The sequence below is a fragment of the Phalaenopsis equestris genome, unplaced genomic scaffold, assembly GCF_001263595.1.
Source record: "Phalaenopsis equestris unplaced genomic scaffold, ASM126359v1 Scaffold000090, whole genome shotgun sequence".
NCBI lineage: Eukaryota > Viridiplantae > Streptophyta > Magnoliopsida > Asparagales > Orchidaceae > Phalaenopsis > Phalaenopsis equestris.
In genome coordinates, this window is record NW_018164532.1 from 1,381,404 (window position 1) to 1,401,127 (window position 19,724).

At 36.5% G+C, this 19,724-nt stretch overlaps 3 protein-coding genes and 1 long non-coding RNA gene across 8 annotated transcripts in view; 2 read left to right on the forward strand and 2 right to left on the reverse strand.

The window, feature by feature from the left end:
* Nucleotides 1-61: 61 nt before the first annotated feature.
* On the forward strand, nucleotides 62-1,021 carry LOC110020035 (zinc-finger homeodomain protein 8-like). Its single transcript, XM_020717992.1, has one exon. The coding sequence runs from the start codon at nucleotides 187-189 to the stop codon at nucleotides 886-888; it is 702 nt and encodes a 233-aa protein (XP_020573651.1). The 5' UTR covers nucleotides 62-186; the 3' UTR covers nucleotides 889-1,021.
* A 1,552-nt stretch (nucleotides 1,022-2,573) lies between these two features.
* On the reverse strand, nucleotides 2,574-11,339 carry LOC110019999 (protein FAR1-RELATED SEQUENCE 5-like). 5 transcript variants are annotated; one of them, XM_020717939.1, is made up of 6 exons: nucleotides 11,216-11,339; nucleotides 10,859-11,129; nucleotides 8,143-10,668; nucleotides 4,997-5,185; nucleotides 3,231-3,600; nucleotides 2,574-2,825 (listed from the first exon to the last, which is right to left on the reverse strand). In XM_020717939.1, the coding sequence occupies exon 3, from the start codon at nucleotides 10,591-10,593 to the stop codon at nucleotides 8,143-8,145; it is 2,451 nt and encodes an 816-aa protein (XP_020573598.1). In that variant the 5' UTR covers nucleotides 10,594-10,668; nucleotides 10,859-11,129; nucleotides 11,216-11,339; the 3' UTR covers nucleotides 2,574-2,825; nucleotides 3,231-3,600; nucleotides 4,997-5,185. The 5 variants fall into 5 exon arrangements, with proteins under 5 accessions (XP_020573598.1, XP_020573599.1, XP_020573596.1 ...); XM_020717940.1 differs by lacking the exon at nucleotides 3,231-3,600; XM_020717937.1 differs by lacking the exon at nucleotides 2,574-2,825 and having other exon boundaries at nucleotides 3,195-3,597.
* On the forward strand, nucleotides 5,781-7,325 carry LOC110020001. The gene is made up of 3 exons (XR_002293497.1): nucleotides 5,781-6,329; nucleotides 6,689-6,767; nucleotides 6,875-7,325. It is a non-coding gene; the product is annotated as an uncharacterized LOC110020001 (long non-coding RNA).
* Nucleotides 11,340-12,633: 1,294 nt separating the features above from the next.
* The window catches only part of LOC110019994 (probable L-ascorbate peroxidase 6, chloroplastic), a 26,105-nt gene continuing 19,014 nt past the window's right edge, over nucleotides 12,634-19,724 (reverse strand). The window contains exons 9-13 of the mRNA XM_020717928.1: nucleotides 14,708-14,782; nucleotides 14,550-14,627; nucleotides 14,361-14,465; nucleotides 13,462-13,536; nucleotides 12,634-13,169 (exon numbers count right to left, since the gene is read on the reverse strand). Coding sequence (XP_020573587.1) covers nucleotides 13,017-13,169; nucleotides 13,462-13,536; nucleotides 14,361-14,465; nucleotides 14,550-14,627; nucleotides 14,708-14,782 — 486 coding nt within the window. The 3' untranslated portion in view covers nucleotides 12,634-13,016. The remainder of the gene's footprint in view (nucleotides 13,170-13,461; nucleotides 13,537-14,360; nucleotides 14,466-14,549; nucleotides 14,628-14,707; nucleotides 14,783-19,724) is intronic.

The window sequence follows — 19,724 nt, forward strand, 5'->3', positions numbered from 1 at the left end:
ATATATATATATATATGATGAAGCTAAATTATTTTATTTGCAAAACATTACAACTAAAATTCCTCTTTTATAAAAGCATAATTTCTTGTCTTCTTCATAGGGAGAAGAAGCAGCAGCGGCTCTGTTTTTGTTCAACACTCTGCAGGCTAAGGCCAAGGAGAGAACTCCATTACACAGAAGAACTTCATGGATCTAAGCTTAGTTCCCTATGTCGACTTGCCGGCCGCCGAGAAAACCTCCGGCGACTGCAAATATCGGGAGTGCTTGCGCAACCACGCCGCCGCAATGGGCGGCCAAGCGTACGACGGCTGCGGCGAGTTCATGGCCGGAGAAGATGAATCCCTCAAGTGCGCCGCCTGCGGTTGCCACCGCAACTTCCACCGCCGCGAAGGCTCCCCAACCCGCCCCCCGATTCTGAAACCGATTCTGAAACACGCAATGGTACCGGCACCCTCGCCGGTCGCCTTCTTCCCTCCCCCTCCCCTTCCTTTTCACCAGATCCCGCCGCCGGTCTCGCCGGATTTGGGGCGAGGAGCTTCGGAGACGCCGCCGAGAAGGGAAGAGGGGCCGATGAGGAAGAGATATCGAACAAAGTTCAGCGCGGAGCAGAAGGAGAAGATGTGGATCTTCGCGGAGAAGCTCGGATGGCGGATCCAGAAACACGACGGGGAGAAGCTGGAGGAGTTCTGTGTGGAGATTGGGGTCAAACGGCATGCTCTGAAGGTCTGGATGCACAATCACAAGAACAATCTCTCGTCTTCCGCCATCACTACCTCCGCCGCGGGGCTCCGCGGCCCCCCCCCCCCCCCCCCCGCCCCCGCCCCCCGCCGCTACTCCTATCATCCGAGTTTGATCGGATTCCGGTGGCATTTGCAATCTAGGTTCTAAAATTCACTTTTTTTCTTATCGCATTTTCAAGAGAAGATTAGTGAGTAGACTCCTCCGGCCGGAGTTGTTGATGTTGGAAGATGAACGGAGTTTCATTTTTCTATTATGAATATATAGGAGTTTTTATATGTCATGATTTTATTTTTATTTTTATTTTTTTGGTAGCATATATGTGTTGATATTTTAGATTGGAGCTGGAATATTTCTTTAGAGCTCAATTTAAAAATAATAGAAATTATTAAAATAATCTTATATAAATAGTTGGGCCTATTTTTGTCAATTTAATTATTTATATTAAAATTTTGAAAAATGAGTTAAAAGCTTATAAATATTTTTAATAAATTTGATGATATTATTATGAAATGGAAATGAATTTTAATTGAAGGTGGGAAATATATAAGAAATAGATTTTGTATTATGTGAGATTTAATATTTTATTAGTAAAAGATGGGGGTTGAGTTAATAAATAAATAAATAAAGGGGATAAATATAGAATTAGTTGGCGGTAAAGAGATAAGACGAGATGGGTGCGTTGGGATTGCTAATTAATGGCTGCGCCCCGGCAGCACGACCGCGGTGCTCCAATATGGGAAACGGGGATTCGTTCGGGATACCGTTTCCCCCAAGGACGCATGCGTCAAAAATCCTTTTTTATTATTGTTTTTTTATCGAGACTTTTTTTTAATATATATTTACTTAAATAAATGTTTTCGTGAAATTATATAATTCACTTTGAAAAGTTAATACTAAAGATATTTTTATATGATGTTAAGGATTTAAATGATGCACAAAAAAATAATTTAAAATAAAAAATATATAAATACAATATAATTACACACACATGCGAGTCATATAAGCTTAATATAAACAACTAAGTACTAACTAAACAAACTATTTATTAAACAACAATGGTACAAGTGTCCATACACAATAATGATGGACATGACAAGATGAATAAAATAAGAGAATTAACATATTCTTAATGTTTATTGATATACTTTTTTTATATATTCGCATGTGGCATTACGTTCATGTGTCATGATATGAACATTCAACCAACAAATTACTTAAACAAAATAATAATAATAAAATATAACAAGAGTAAAAGATTTAAACTATTGAACAATAATAGCCATTATTCAAAATAATTTAGTTTTTTTTTAAAATTTTTTTAATAGAAGGAACGGTCAAAACCAATTAATTATACGAGCCTCAAATCACCCCTAATGTGCCTAACAATTCGAGTACCACCTCCTTAAGACGAACTGTGTCAGAGGGGATTCAAACTCTTAATGTGCCTAATCATTATATACAATCGAAATATCTTCCATATAATTATAATTCATAAGTAGGATAGTGAAGATGAATTATATATATATATATGGGCATCTATAACTGCCCTAAGACATTAGAAAACTTTTAATAAACCATATACCTAATCTTATTGAATACTCCTTGATCTCCAAATTAATGGATACAATCATCATATTAAATTTTTTGGCTACATAATAAATTACTTGAAGAGAAACTTTAGAAATCATTAAAAGAGAAATATTTATTAGAGAAATTTGCATGCATAAGTTTGATATTTATGTACGAAGGTAGTTATGTTGCATCTTTGATGTGATTTAGAGATTTGAATAGTATGCAGGTATTGTAAATATCAAAGTTTTGGTACTAGATATATAAATAAATTAGAACTGTGTGGTATAATACCCCTATTTATTTATCATCAAAAGGACAAGACTCCCACAAGTGATTGTGAGAGATTAATAGGCTTGGCTAAATATGATTCACCCCCATGCGACCAATCAGATAATGCCACGTAGGTGTTTAACGTTACCAATAAATCCTACGTGCAGGTCACCTTAAGTCAAATAGCTGCTTTAATCTGAGGACATCCATCTCATCGACCACCAAATTGCCTGGATGGTTGCCTGCATCTCAACATCAAGAGAAGGAATTTCAATGAAAATTATGTTTCAAAATGATAATATTACAAGAACAGATTTCTAGCATGCAGTGTAAATACGAAAGTTTGTGTCAGATACATAAATACATGAATTATGTGGTAGGTATGTGAATTTCCCTTTAAAAAGGAGCACTTAACATGCATAGCACACAATTCTTATGTCCGTACATATCTTAAAGCAAAATTGTCATATTTACACGCGCAACACGCCAGAAAAACCTTAATATCACATCGAAAACATCACTATTATCACTTTTTAAAAATAAAATACAATTTTTTCATGCATACATTTATGATACAAAGGAATTATAAATGTAAATGTCAAACTTTGGGTGTTAGATATGCTACATAAGAATCGTGTGGTACATACGTAAATTTCCCATGACACAATGCACTTCTCATTCCAGAAAAAATTCATTTTCATCTTCAATCATTTTGCAGTTCAGAAAAATCTGAAGAGCAAATGGGTCAATGGAGCTGGCCGTGGAGGAGAGGCAGAGCTGCCTTGGGCTTCGGCAGGTCTTCGGCAGTCGAAGAGGTTACTGAAGGAATCAAGGGCCATGATTTGACATCAACAGTTGCAGGTTTTTCTTCATCTCCATCACAAAAGAACATTACGTGCGAACCAGATAAGTGCAAATAAGTGCAGATTTGGTGGTATTCGTTGGTACTGTGCAATCTGTTTTCGCATGTAATTATTTGCTCCACCATCACATTTAGATTTGCTTCCATGTCCTCTGCTGTGATTTCACATACATAGCCGTTACAGCATAGAAAAAGTTGTATTTTACTTTAATAGGAACGAGGGAAGATTTACACAAAAGTCCACTCAATCCCTATTATTTACAAACCAAATGCCTATACTTCCATTGTTACATATATCTCCTATGCATAAAAAAGGTGTATTTCACTTTATTTTGAAGTGAAGTAGTAGTATTTTTGGCAAGATATGAAGGTTTAGGTGGCATAAATGTAAAAAAGCAAAATAAAGGCGATAGATATGTAAATACATAAGAATTGGGCGGTATGCATGTAAATGTTCCAACAAAGAAATGGTTTTGTGATAGACTAAAGACAATCTTCCTAACTTAGTTCTCTAATTCTTTATTCTGAACTATTGCTCTGATGCCTCTTCTGTTGTCATAACTAAATATAATCATTAATTATGAAAGTAATATATAGTTGACGTGCCACAGGGAGATCAGAAACTTAATTTATTTCATTCAATATTAAAAGTTTAGGGTATTAACATACACACCAGCAGATTCCTATGCATTTATATATCTAACACCTAAACTTTACTTTTTTACAATTATACCGTTCAAATCATTCATATCACATCAAAGATACCACCATTTAACTTTCAAATAAGTGAAATGCACCTTTTCCGTGGGTAAGGCGGCGAGTATGAAAAAATTGAAGTTTAGATGTTTGATATGTAAATACAGAGGAATTGAGTGTTAGGTGTGTAAATCTTTCTAAAACTTTTGCACTCCTCATACAAAGGGTTTATCCATAAACACAAAGATTTATTAAACAGAGGAATTGAGTGTTAGGTATGTAAATCTTTCTAAAACTTTTGCACTCCTCATAACAAGGGTTTATCCATAAACACAAAGATTTATTAAACATGTATTTACACAAATTTAGGTATGTAGATAGCTATGTTTGGGAGACATGACATTAGTAATAGATTATATGCATATCATATAAACACAGTTTATAAGTTATAATTCATGGTATCTACCAAATATACCATGAGCATTAGATCATTGTCCAAATTGATTTTTACGCATGTATTTTTACTAAATCAACTATTAAAAAAAGGAAGATTCACATACATACCACTTAATTCCTTTGCATTTACAACAACGCCTAAATTTTAACTTTTACATATATATGCCACGTTAATTATGCATAAAAAGGTGTATTTTCACTTTCAAATTGTTAGAATAGTGATATTTTATGTGATTCAGAAGAATTGGTTAGCATAAATGTTTGAATTCAAGTTTAGATTGTAGATATGTAAATACATAGGAATTGGGTGGCATGTATGTAAACGACCCTTAAAAAAAATACTTCCATAAACTTAATAGTAGCCCAAAAAACAGGCTTCTTAAGATGGTACTTCTTTACCTCATAAGTCCAGGTGCAACAAACGGCGTCGGAAAAGAGACAGCAAGAGTTCTATCACTGAGAGGAGTTGAAGGCATGATCCCATCAAGAACATTGGAGGGCGGTACGACAAGCCTCTTCGAACAAAATCCAAGCACAAAAGCTCAATGTCATGGAGATGGATCTCAGCTCCCTCGATTCAGTTGAGACCTTCGCACGCACATTCAATTCAACAAATAAATGCTTAAACATCCTACTGTAAGCAAAATTCAGCACTTATTACATAGAAAATGAGAAAATGTCAAGATAGTCCAATGACTCTTTGCAAGGAGTCATTTTAGTCGCAGAGTTTATTAAAAAAAAATCAAATTTAGTCCCCAAATCCTTTGCGTATGGGTTGAAATAGTCCCCGATGAGGACCATGTTAGCCCCCATTAAAAGAATCTAGGAACTATGAACACTTTTATAAAGTTGGGACTAAAATGATACACATATAAATAGTCAAGGAGACTATTTTGGTTTTTTATTCTATATAAAAGGGATGATGTTCATTCACATTACAAAAGCAAGTCCTGACCATATTTCAAAGCTGCAAGAGCCTGCATTCTGATAACAACACTAACATTAAAGTTATTATCTAGGGGCATTTACATACATAGCAAACAGTTCTTATGTATTTACATATCTCACACCTCAAATTTTTAATATCACATAAGAAAAAAACATTATTATCATTTTTTAAAAGTGAAATACAGCTTTCCATGCATAGGTCTTAAACACTAAACTACTATGTATGTAAATATGAAAGCATACATGTGAAATGTGTAAAAGCATAAGAGCTGCGTGCTATGTATGTAAATTTCCTTACTGTCCATTAACAGAAACAATGCAGGAATAATGGCTTCCCCATTTCAACTATCAAGGGATGGAATAGAGATGCATTTTGCCACAAACCATTTTGTATCAACAAACCTTGGAAGTTTTGCCTTAGTTTTTGCATTTACATGCCTCAAACACGCCTTATTTTCAAACTTTGTTTGAAATTGCAGGTTATTTCTTACTAACAAAGCTTCTTCTCGAAAGACAAAATCAACAGTAAAAGAAACTGGAGTTCATGAAGGATTATTAACGTATCTTTGTCTGCTCATAGAAGAGGGTATGAACTACCATTCAATTTGGACAAGCTGAACGACAGATCAAGACATTTGCAGCTGATTTGCTGTTCATTTCTCAAATAAAAAAAAAGAGAAGCTGACACTATTTCGTCTTCTGGTAGCTACGAACGTTTTTCGCAAATGGTCGACCCAAATTGGTAAATATACTTCATGCAATTGAGCTATCTAGGCAACTGCAGGTCAGCATGATAATCCCTCAAGGACTAATAGGGCCCTTTACATACATGCCACCCAATTCTTATCTATTTATGTATCTAATGCATAAACTTTACATTTTACATTTAGACTACTAAAATCTTACATATCACATCGAAAATACTGTCATTTTAACTTTAAAAAAAGTGAAATACATCTTTTCATGCATAGCTGAGGTGGTATGTATGAAAAACAATTGAAGTTTGGGTGTTAGATATGTGAATAGACTAGAATTGAGTGGTATATTTTTAATTCTTCCTGAATAATAATATTTCCAAATGTTGCGTTTATGCTGATAGAGAAAACAAAACATGCATACTAATATTCATCTAATGATAACCAGGAAAAGGGTTCCAATGTCACAGCCAACTCACACCCAGGATTAATTCAGACAAATATAGCACGCTTCCTAGGCTTTAGTGGTACTTAACATTCGTTCACTCAAACTTTCCTGGCTTTTGTTTACTTTTTTTATTATTTGTTTATTTTGGAGAATGAGCATTAAGAAAAACTTTCTATGTTTCTGCAGATGGGAATTTGTTTGAAGCCATTTTGCAAGACCATCACATTAGGAAAAAATGTCAATTTTGTTTCTATTTGTGGAAGAAATCGTAAAAAAGGGTGAAGATTGAGAAAAACTAATTTCTTTCATGAATATAATAGTAGTTTGATTTGAAAAGCATTCAAATCTGCAGAGCCCTGCAACGACTTGTTATCTCACTCTATATCAAGATGTAAAAGATGTGACCGGCAAATACAAAATCGATTGCAACGCAACAAATCCTTCAACCGAAGCAAGGGACGAAGTTTTAGCCAGCAAGCTTTGGGTATTCAGAGAAAAGATGCTTAGAAAAAATGTAAAATAGAACGAAAGCAAACAGCCTACTATTTATGACTTAAGATGATTTAAAATTGTAATGTTTATGTATGACATATTATTACTAAAACATTTTTCAATTGGGATGCTAACTTATGATACATTTTTTTATTCAGTGCAAGATTGCCTATCTCATGTTAATGGTTTGTTTTTTGCATTCTCATCGACCACAAAGCATACGAAGACCTTGCCGCTGAGCTGCCATAAAATTAATATCCATATGCATCCTATAAAATAAAATCATTATCTGTACAAGCAAGCCAAAGAAAAGACAATTTACTTCCACATTAAAATCCATATAAAGAAAATTTAGTTCAGTGCTTTTTAATGAAAAAAAAAAGGAAAATAAAATAATTGTTGCAATTTTAAGCTATAAGTTTAATTAACTTTGCCAACTACAACCTGTGTAAATGACACCATATTTTTTGTTAGAGAAGGATGCTATTTGGCATCAGTCAATATAGAAAAGGGAAATTTAGATATGTAGCACAGAATTCTTACGTATTTACATATCTCACACCTACACATTAATATTTACATACATAGGTGTATTTCACTTTTAAAAAGTGATAATATGTGATATTAAAGATTAGAGCACTACGTGTGTAAATATGAAAGTTTAGGTGTGAGATACGTTAATAAATAAGAATTTTGTACTGTGTATGTAAATTCCCCAAAAGAAAATGTTTATCACTATAACCAAGCAACCGACCAAATAATACTTGAATATATCAGCTCCAAAAGAGCTTCATTTCAATAGCCAAATTTCTTCATAAGTTAATTAATGCCAACAATTATTTCCATTAAAAATGCAACCTTTAAACTGATACGCACATAAACAATACAAGAATTTTCACTACATATATATATATATATATATATAAAGCATTAAATTTTCTTGAAAAATGCCTAAAACTGACCTAAGCATCTCGAGGCCTTTGAGGCGGCGTTCTTTTTAAAATCTTGCAAACTTCCTCCATGAGCTCATTTGAAAGAGTTCTAAAGAACTCATATGATTCCTCAGTTTCCGCAGCTCTTGTAGCAACCCTATTACAAAAATAACGCAAACTGCTACAGCGCTTTCCTAATTCAGATTTATTTTCATTACCAGCCTCAATTTCAGGCAAACTTTTAAAATTCAAGGTCTTAGCATCCTTAGTCCACCTCTTCAATATATACTGTGGAGGAAGCTCCTTAATATTTATAATATCTAATACTTTCAGAACATGCTTGCATTGAATGCCCATAAAATCAAATTTCCGACAGCTACAGATAATGGAATTATCTGCTGTGTTGAATCTCACAATATACTCTTTTGAGCAATTTTCAGCTTTAACCTTGTATATATATGTAGCATGAACATGATCACAATTGAACACCAACAAATCCATTGACAACTCAAACTCCATTTGGAACACTTTAAACACCGCAGGAGTATAAGCATTAGAAGCCTGCCGTAACATTTTCGAAGCCAGCATTTTTCCGTAACTATGAAAAGCACGAAAATCAGCTTGCAGTTCGACATTGCGTCTCTCGTTCAATTCATTCTCGTAACGCTCGAAGAAGTCCAGAAGTTTACAGTCCAAATGCAAGTGGTCTTTGAGTTTGGCGCTAATGCTTTCTCTTAAAAGAGAACTTTTTATGTCAGCATAAAACATATGGCGCCCATAGGCCACAGACCACTTCTCCCTCTCTTCGTATAACTTAGTCAGCCACAAATTACCACCAAGATCGTATTTTTCTACCAAGCTCGTCCATTCCGACACGAAATCATCTTCGTCCTCTACGTCATACATACATCGGCTGAAATCCTTCGCAAATGTCGTCGAACCTTGAAAAACAAAGTTTAAATGCTTCAAGGCGTTGTTATACATATGCCACACACAAATTCGGTGATTTGTGCCCGGCCAGGCGACAGCTATGGCATTGCTCATGGCTTCGCATCGATCTGTGAGGACGACATTTGGCTGCTTTTCGGACATTGCAGTTTTGAATGTTTTGAATAACCATTCGAACGTTTCTTTCGACTCATTATACAACAATGCTATGCCAAAAACAATTATCTGCTTATGATTGTTCACTCCAACGAAAGGTGCTAATGGCCTGCCATACTCTCGCGATCGGTAGGTTGTGTCCAGACACACTACATCACCAAAGCACTCAAAATCAAACATGGACTTCCCATCAGACCAAAAGATGCTTGAAAACTTCTCATTCTGATCCAACTTCAGAGCGTAATAGAAGGATGGATCTTCTGCTTGTTTTTCCTGCACATATTGCATTACAGCTCCAAGATCACCTGGAAGCAACTCATTCAAATGCTTCGAGGGTGAGTAAATATTGTATCCACAAGATGTAAAGGTTGGATTTTGATTGCTTTCATGCGCCCCATTCTTGATATCAGATGATTCTAATGCATTACGTTGGCCATTTGCCAAAGCAATTGAATCGGCTTGTGCCCCAACTAAGCCCCTCCGCCAACGCCACCTAAAGAGGTGCGCTTTTGAGGGAATTACAAGGGGATGGTTATGCTTTAACTCGAACTCGGTAACACGATATCTGCCATTCTTCATTATCTTGATGGTCATGGAAGCAGCACAGCCTGTTCTTTCATAAGGTTTGGGACCCCTTACATGCTGTTGTTCTCTCTTAATCTCATTACTAATTCTGGTTCGACCCTCTTTATGACAAACATATGTTCTCGAATACACCAGGCCTGAACTCCTTCGTTTCACCAGATGCTTTCTGACGCTGAATCCTATTCTAGCAGCGTAATTTATATAAAACTCATATGCCTCATCATCATCCTCAAACTCCATATCGACTTTTGGCACCCAATCCTCATTATCGACATTTTCTAAAAGTGTCGAATTGTTTGGAAAATTCGAAGGAATATAACTCTTAAGAACAGGCATTACCATAAGCTTCCCACCGAAATTTCGCTTTGGGATATTTGGATTCATCGCCAAGTCATTAGTTGATTCCAATTGAACTTCTGGGGTCTTTTCTACCAGCACATGGTTATGCTCAGCTTCAAACTCAGTAACATGGAATTTACCATCGTCCATAAGCCTGACACCAATATGTGCACCGCAGCCAGTTCTTGCATCAGGCCGAGGCTTCTTCCCTTCCTTCAAGCTCCTGCAAAATCCTTCCTTGTAACAACAAAAGGTTCTCGCATAAACCGTCCCATTAGAGCGACGCTTCACCAAATGCTTCCTGACACCAAAACCAATCTCTCTAGCGTAGAAGCAGTAGAACTGGTATGCCTTCTCATCGCTCTCAAAAACCATGTGTAGCTTAGGAACCCAGCTCTTCTCAGAACTTCCCTCGTCGGAAGCAGAGGTGGGCGGCTCCGGAGGTTGGGACATTGCTCTTTGCCCTCGCTCCTCGGGTTCAAAGAAGACCACCGGGCCTAAAATATGCAATCTTTTTGCAAACACCAACTGAATTTTGAATAAAACAATGGTGAGCAATTCGAAGGGAGAAGAATTGAGATAATTTCCAAGCAGAATCGGTATAAAATAAGAAAAAACATGGGAAGTATGTGATGTTTTCGATGAACAAGGTACAGAAGTTCGAGTAAAAATAACGAAAGAATGAATCCACAACGGAAATTTCGAGTCGTGGGCTCACCTGAGATGCTTCTTGCTGTGGGGGCACATATCGGAAGATTAACAAAAAAATTCTGTAGAGAGCGGGAGAGAAGGAGAAGGAGGAGAGGGGAATCGGACGAGGGAAATTTCCGACCTAGGTTGGAGGGATGAGAATGGGGGAGCTTTGAGACGGCGATAAGAAGAGAAGACAGGTGGGCCCACACAGAGCACCACACGTGTCTCCGAATCTTTTCTTAATGTAAAAATATATTGTTTTAAATAAAAAAATTATATAATTACTTGTTTATTACCTTTGTGAATTAAGCATTATTTAGAAATATTATTGTATATCGATGACCCGCATGTGCGAATTAAATATACTCATAATGTTTATTACCTTTGTGAATTAAGCATGATGACCCGCATGTGCGAATTAAATATACTCATAATGTATTAACCAATGCACCTTATAAATATGACTTTATAAGTATGCAAATATTATTTTCTCCTTCGGTACACCAAATTCTGCACCTACATTATTCATATATAATAAAGGCTTACTAGTTATAGGGCTGTATTAGTTCCTTCTAAAAAATATATTTAAAAAAAAAAATCTAATATAAAATTATATTTTATTTAAAATTTATTATTAAATTCAATTCCATTGAGTTTAAAATTAAACGCAATGAATTTGAATAAATTTCAATCACATTATTTGCGTAAAATATTAAAATGTTACATGTCTGTTCTGAGAAAACATTTACGTACAACCTTCAATCAACATATGCACAGTTGAAGGTGCAGATACACGTCGTGCATGATTTTGTTTTTCTTTTTGCGCTCATCTAAATCATTGTCATGCATAGACATTTCGTCGTACGAAATATTTTCAAGACGCAAACTATATATGGCACTTTTGCAATTAACAAATTAAATTTATGTTACAACTCAACAATAATTTGAAGAGTAGATCCGATTATCTACTCAACTAATGTTACAACAATGAAACTGTCTTGCTTCTCATTTAATCATTTTTGGCTATCAAGAAACCACAGCACGCAACTTCAGATCCGATTATCTACTCAATTAATGTTACAAGAATGAAACTGTTTTGCTTCTCATTTAATCAATTTTGGCTATCAAGAAACCACAGCACGCAACTTCAGGCACATTCAGCTGTTTGAAAAGATAATTGTATGATTATTATTAACCAAAAAAGAAAACAATTTTAAAAAATTATACTTTTTAGATGTCTGAACAACGATTTTTGATCTATTTTATTAAAAAAAAAAAGGTTTTTGGGTAATTTACATTAATAGCACACAATTCTTTAAGTGTTTTCAGATCCTAAACTTTCATATTTACATAACAATTTGGCGCATTAAACGTATGGAAAGAAGAGAGGATTTCACTTTTTAAACAAGTATTCATATTGCTATATTTGACAAGAAAGACCTGAGTGGTATGTTTATAAATTTTAAAGCGTTAAAAGTGAGATATATGTAAATAAATATAAATTTACATAACAATCTGTTTTTATCACAAAAATTTAATAAAAAAACAGAATGAATGTTATGGTGGTGATATGACAAACATGGTAGAAAAACTGCCTCCCCTAAACAGACCTGATGCAACAAGCATCTCACACAATCACCAGCAATGAGGCAAACAAATAAACTGCAACAAATTATATAAGATGGGAGGATTTCCATAAGTACCACCCAATTCTTGTTAAATTTCATATCAAACATCCTAAACTTTAATATTACTCGCATACCACCCAATTCCTTCCAATTATTGCATACAATGACCCCTGAAAGTCCCATATTTCCCGTTTCTCCTCCATTTTGCTTTAGATCCAAATCCATGGATTGACAGGATTAAATGGGCTGAAGCAAACAAAGACGGGTGAGATGAGAGGGAAGAAAACGGGAGGAAAAATGGGACTTGAGGCAGAGTGAAGGAAGTTTCCAGGGTCAATGTATGTCGTCATTCCGCCGTTGAATTGTAAGCTTGCCGAAACGGAAAGAAGGCAGAAGATAACGAAGGTGATAGATGAGATAATTGAGAAGAATTAGGTGGCATGTATTTAAATCCCACTATAACATAAGAAATCAGAAAAACACATGGTCGACAAAATCAAATTATTTTTCAAACTTTATCGCCCAAAAAACAGGAAACAAGTGTCAAAGCAAAATTCAGTTTCCAATCAGAGATGTCAAAAATGCAAGCAGAGCAACAACTATCATGATATTGAGGAAGTAATTAGATTTAAGGGGCTTATCTGGGCTGCCCCCAACTGCTTCATACTCCCTCCTCATCTTCTCTTTCATAGCATCCGACAGTTCTCTCTGCAATCCACAGCATATAATACGTTTTATTTACTTTCTTTTTCCTATATCGAAAAGGTTTCCAGATTTATTCTAAGTGATCAAACTGTTGAAAAGCTTCAATGTTGTGTTATTAAAAGACGCGGCAGAAGGAAAGACGATTCGTTGTTTTTTTGTTAAGCCTGCAATTCATGAAAGTAGGGAGCATAAATTTCCTTTTAATACAAACTATTCTGCCATTATATATGCAATCTGGGGGTGTCATTTAAAAAATAAATGATTGATAAAATTATTAAATGGTGTGCATGTATACCTTTCCAGATGAATATTTTGCAGCTTGAAATGGCTCAGGAGTTGATCCCTTTGTGTCATCATCTATAGAGATTCCCTGTCAAAATCAAAACAAGAACAGGTTTTTTTTTAAAAACTATAATTGCTGTAGCTCAATTATATTAAGAACAAATCAAACAAAAATAATCATATTTTGATCCGAAACTATGAGAACCAAAAAGAAGTCTAATTAGGTAACCTCACAATAAGGTAGTATCTAAACTCAGCATGTCACCCATCTAGCACTGTCAAAAAATCTCTTTGTGAACAACTTGTACTTTGCTTGTTAAATTGCTGGTGCTTGATTCCTTCGTTAAATAAAAGAGCTAAACATGAATAGTTTTTTTAGCACAATTTCTAAACGAGCCGAACACAAATAAACTGTTTGATCGAGTTAAACTCATTTTGGCCCGAATTAATTCATAATTTAAATAAAAATATTATCATATTGATTTTTTTATACCGCATTTAAACAAAATGTCAGCACTAAATCATTTGAGATAATTTCAAGCCGTTCAAGTTGAAGCGAACAAACAAAGTCAAATCGAGCTGAACACGAGAATGTTATTCACGGGCCTATTTCAAGCCTAACAAATTTCAAATGGGCCTAACACAAAGAAACACAGCTCGCTCAAGCTCGGCTCTTTTACACCCTTGCACCCATCCACAATCATGCAACGTATGTGTAGAATCTACAGAGAAAACAATTGGGATGTGCCCTCACATCAAGCCCTAGTGGTGCCAAGAAATGATATTGGAGAATGGCTCAAACAAACAAGTAACACCTTGGAAGGATCCAAAAATATCATTTGAGTAAACGAAAATAGGTTTCAGCAACAGTTTTCTTAGCATTGCGATTTACAAGGTGAGACGCATCATTACCTCCGATGGATCAAATTTTGCACCGAGATTACTGAGCTTGGAATGTGCTTCAGCATAGTCCTTAAAGAAAGAATCCTGATCCTTGGCGTATTTCTCAGAATAGATCTGTCACCATGTATTGTATCAGACACTGGAGAATATAATTGCATATTGGAGTTTAGGGATCAGAATAAATATAAAATTGCTTACCTTGAAGGAAGGATCGTCAAATAATACGGCATCAGTAGGCAAAACAAGAAGATCCTCATCCTTCCGCTCTTTTATATCCTGAAAGGAAAAATAAAATAAAATGGATAATATTTTAAGCAAAATTTAGGAGTGATAAAATGGCTTTAGACGTTTCTTACTTTGAAGTAACTATTATCAAACTTCAGCCATTGTACCGTCCATGACTGTCCTCCAGGTGCTCCAGGCCCATTTTTCTGATAAATAATATAGAAGAACGAAATATAATACCATCCTAACATGGATGTTATGTATTCGAGGTTTCATATGATATGAAATAAACAGGATTGTCGTCGGATGTAGAAAAATTAGCGTATTGGCTACAATTGCTAAAGAGGAGTAATCGACAACATTCTTCAAAAAAAGTGTTTCAAGCAATAATATGACAACGTAGGAACATCATTAATATGAATTGAGACTGCTCACATACATGTAACATATTTTAAATATTTTGAAGTTGTTTAATTAGAAATAAAACAAAGGCAGGAGTTTACTTTTCACTATATACTTTTGAAATAAAATGAAATCAAAATAAAACTCGATTGTTGATTGGTAGTGGGTAACGGCAGGAGCAGATATCCGGCTGGTGGTAGGAGGGGATAGGGACAATAGCCAGAGTCTACAGTGTAATCAAAACTCAACCAAATCTAAATGAGTATGGAATACACTTAGAATGCACTGAAGACTGGTTTGAAATTTATTGAAATTTTACTCTAAACCCTGTTTTCCTCAAATCGAACACTCAACCTTTCAAAATACATACATTTCATTTACTTTAGACTCCGTTCTAAGAAAATCAAACAGCCCTTTATTTGGATATAAATTGAGGGTTCTACCATTAGGTGTGAAGACAAAAGCATGCTCAAAATCCTAGGTAACATTCATTTTTCCAATTTAATATTTTCCTCGAAAGATACGAATTCTAATCATAGGAAGGGAATCACACGGACATGATCTTCATAATTACTTGGTTTAATAGAAACTAGGCACATAGTGGTCACAATATAGGATGTCTCGTTATTCCAACATAAATTGGAAGCATTGTAATGAAGGTCCGATCTTAGTTGGCTCTTGTAAGTGCTACTATTGGTATAGCATTTAATGTGATAAGGTTGGCTCATGTAATCTGTTACGCCTGTATGTGAGCCGGTCCTCCCTGGACCGGCTGAAAACAGCAGAACCGGCCCACGGATGGGTTGATCTTGGTGATAGAAAAGAGCAGGGCGAACAGGGAAGCCTCAGAAGAAATTGTTATGGCTATATGTGAGACGGTTCTCCCTGGACCGGCTGGAAACAGCGGAACCGGCTCACAGGCGGGCTAGTTTTGATGACAGGAAGGAGAAGGGCAAATAGGGGAAGCCGTGGAAGGAGGAAAGAGAAGAGTAGGGTCCACCAGGGCCTTAATCGCCTATAGAAAGAGGAGAAATTAAGAAAGTTTGAAGAGAAAGTTAGGAATGAAAGTTTTTGAAATGCTGGGAGGGGATTCTATTAAGGGGGAGAAACTAAGGTTTGCTTCCTTTTATGCATGTTTTTGTGTGTTTGCTATTTTCTTATCTTCTTGTGGTGTTCCTAGCAACTTCTATGGTGTGGGAGAGCCAATTTACCTCTCTAAAGTAGATCAAACATGTATTTTGCTTAATTTCCTTTGATTTTCGTAAAAGTAGCTCTTTTTTGTGTTTATTTCACTTATCTATTGTCGTTTTGTCGTGGTATGTTCGTTGATTTTGGTGTCCAGGAGTATCAAATAAGTATTAGAGCATAGAACTTGGTCGAATAGCAGCAAAGAAAGTTGATGCGCTAGAAGGAGAAGTATAACAAATCCGATCGAGAATGGAAGAAATGTTCGCTATCATAAAAGATAGATTTTCTTCTATTGAAATTCAAATGAGTAATGGATTTTGAAGGCATAGGAGAAATCCGGGACATGACAAAAAAAACTTATGGAGATGCAATTCAAGGCCGTTTTGACCGCTCCAATTGCAAACCCTAACCAATGGTTGATCATAGAATCCTTGGTCAGGTCAAAAGAGAATGAAATGGAGCGAGAAGACAACGAAGAAGAAATCATCTACCAACAAGAGCGTCTCCCTAGAACTCCGAGAGGAGAATGAAGACTTTCGATGGAGGAGGAAGAGCCAAAAACTGGAGAAGGGATGGTGGAAGGTTCACGGAATAGCATGATGGAAGAAAGAGGGAATTGCGAGAGGGATATGCCTATGATCACAGAGGGAGTTTCACCCAAGATACATGGGGGAAAATTCTGGAGGGAGAGAAAGTTGGGGGGGAGATGCAAGGGTCAAAAAATTGAAGATGTCAATCTTCGAAGGGTAGGATGCATCTAGATGGTGTACCGGGTGGAGTGATACTTTGTGAGCAACAGGTTGACCGAGGAAGAGAAGCTCATGGCAGTATGATTATGCTTGAACGGGAAGGCTTTAGCGTGGTCCCAGTGGATGGAGGCAAGGTATCTGATACACTCAAGGGAGGAATTTAAAGATTGCTTGTTGGAACATTTTCGAGCCATTCAGGAAGGAGACCTACACGAGCAATTCTATGCTCTGACTCAAGAGGGGAAGGTTACGAAGAATTGGGAGAAGTTCGAACTCTTGTCAGGAAGGTTGTGGGAGATTTATGCATCAAGCTTGGAAAGGAACTTGGAAGGCCTGAATCCATACATACAAGTGGCCAACCGCCCCTTAAAACCGCGAGGATTGAGGGAAATGATGAAGCTCGCCCGGATGATGAAAAAAAAAACAGGTGAAAAATACCAGTAAAGGTGGCAGCACCAGAGGATTCTACAGAGCGCCTTGACAACCATAACACCGAGGATCAGACGGTGTCGTTTTAGAAAGAGACGCTGAAGCAGAAGAATACAGGACCCCGTCCCAAGGTTAGTTTCAAGAGCCTCACAAATGCAGGATAAAATAACAAAATGATTATGTTAAAGTTGTGATGAGAAATACGCCCCACTACGCCGTTGCAAGGAGCGCGGCCTTTAGATTATGTTAGTTCAGAAGGAGTATACAGAGACTGAGGGATCATAAGAGGATGCGGTGAAGGGTAAGCATTTGCATTTGAATATGGCATAGGTGTCCCTCAATTCAGTGGTGGTATTTACGTCAAATCACACCGTGAAGATAAGGGGTTGGATCGGGGAACAACTGATTGTGGTGTTAGTGGATAACGGGGCCACACATAACTTTATCTCAAATCAAGTTGTGGGGAAGCTAGGGTTGAAGGTAGTGACTTCAGAGGCTTCGACGTCATGATGGGGACAGGGAACGTGCAAAAAAGTCAGGGAATTTGAGAGAGGTTGGTTCTGACATTACATGGCCCATAGGTGGTGGAAAACTTCCTTTAGATTTGGGCAGCACAAATGCGATCTTGGGGATGAAGTGGTTGCGAACATTGGGAGAGATGAAGGTGGATTGGAAGGCCTTGACGATGGAGTTCAAAGTGGAGGGTAGAAAGATGGTGTTGTACGAAGAAGCTAGCTCATGCAAAATCATGGTTTCACTCAAAACCTTGGTCAAATCGATTCGGGGAGCAGGACTGGCTTACTTGGTGGAGTTGCAGAGTATAAAGGAGATTCTAGATTTGGAATTGACAGAGTTTCTGGAAAGGGTCCAACAACCCTTACAACAGTCTATAGATTTCTCTCAGCAGCCAAGCGGATTACCTCCTTCAATGGAGCACGAGCACTCAATTAAATTGAAGGAGGGTGTTTCCCCCATCAGTGTTAGATCATACAAGTACCCCCAGATTCAAAAAGATGAGATAGAGAAGCTGATCCGAGAGATGATCAAGGCTGGGATTATCAGACCTATGTGAGTCATTTTACCAACCCCGTCCTATTGGTGAAGAAAAAAAGATGATAGTGAGAAATTTTGCATGAACTATCGGGATTTGAACAAAGAAACGGTGTTGGACAAGTTACCTATTCCTAAGATTGATGATTAGGTGAGTTTTGTGGGGTAGTCATTTTCTTAAAAATTGAACTTGTCAGGGTACCACCGGATACGGATGAAGCCAACGGATGTGCATAAGAAAGTATCCAAGGCACATGAGGGATATTATGAGTTCTTAGTTATGTCGTTTGGTCTCGCCAACGCCCCAGATACATTTCAATCCCTCAGGAATAGGGATTTTCAACCTTATCTCTAGAAATTAGTCCTGATTTTCTTTGTTGATGTTCTGATCTACAGTCGTACAGAGACAGAACATGTGAGGCAGCTGAGGACAGTTCTGAAAACGTTAAGGGAGCACCAATTGTACGCTAACTTGAAGAAATATTTTTTTGCCCAGTTACAGGTGGAGTACTGATACACCAAAAATATATGTATTTTTAGACTCATATTTTAAACTCTTTTTTTGTGATATTACACTTTAATGGAAGATATTTTTATGTTTTCTTGCAGATGGTTGAATTTTAGGACTTAAATCAAAAAGGATGAAATTTGGAGCAAAAATGAAGAAGTTGAAATTTTTTCAGCGCCGACGGCGCTAGAACCAACACCAATGACACCGTTTGACAATGAGCATCAAATTAAATTGTGGAACAATGGCGCCGACGGTTCAGCCCCTGTTTCTAAAAGATTCGACGAATTTAAACGCTTTTTGATGAGTTTTTGGAGGCACCTATTGTAGAACCGACTTTAAGCTTTATTTGGGGCCAAAATTGATCAGAAAAGTGACTCTTCCTGACATCTCATCGCCCAAATTCAACCTTCTACGCATTACACATTCTTCTATTTTTCATTCCACAACCATTTAGAGTCCATTGTTCTTATAATTTAGAATTTTTTGGTGAGATTAAGGTGAACTCTTCTCTAAGAGTGTTGAAGAAGGAGAAAAGTATGAGATTTCTTCTTCCTACAATTCCTAGAAGAGGCTACAAAGGATTTATTTTGAGAAATTGTTTCAGATAAGTGTTGTTTGTTTATTAGTGTTGTATGAACTTTCTTTTATATATGAAATTTATGTTTTGTTGTATCTTTCTCATTAAATCTGGGTAGTTTACTTTCTCTCTACTCTGTGGTATGGTGAAATGAAGAGATAATATGGATGTGTCATTCTCTCTCTACTCTGAAATATGGTGAAATGAAGAGATAATATGGATGTGTCAATATTAAAATATAA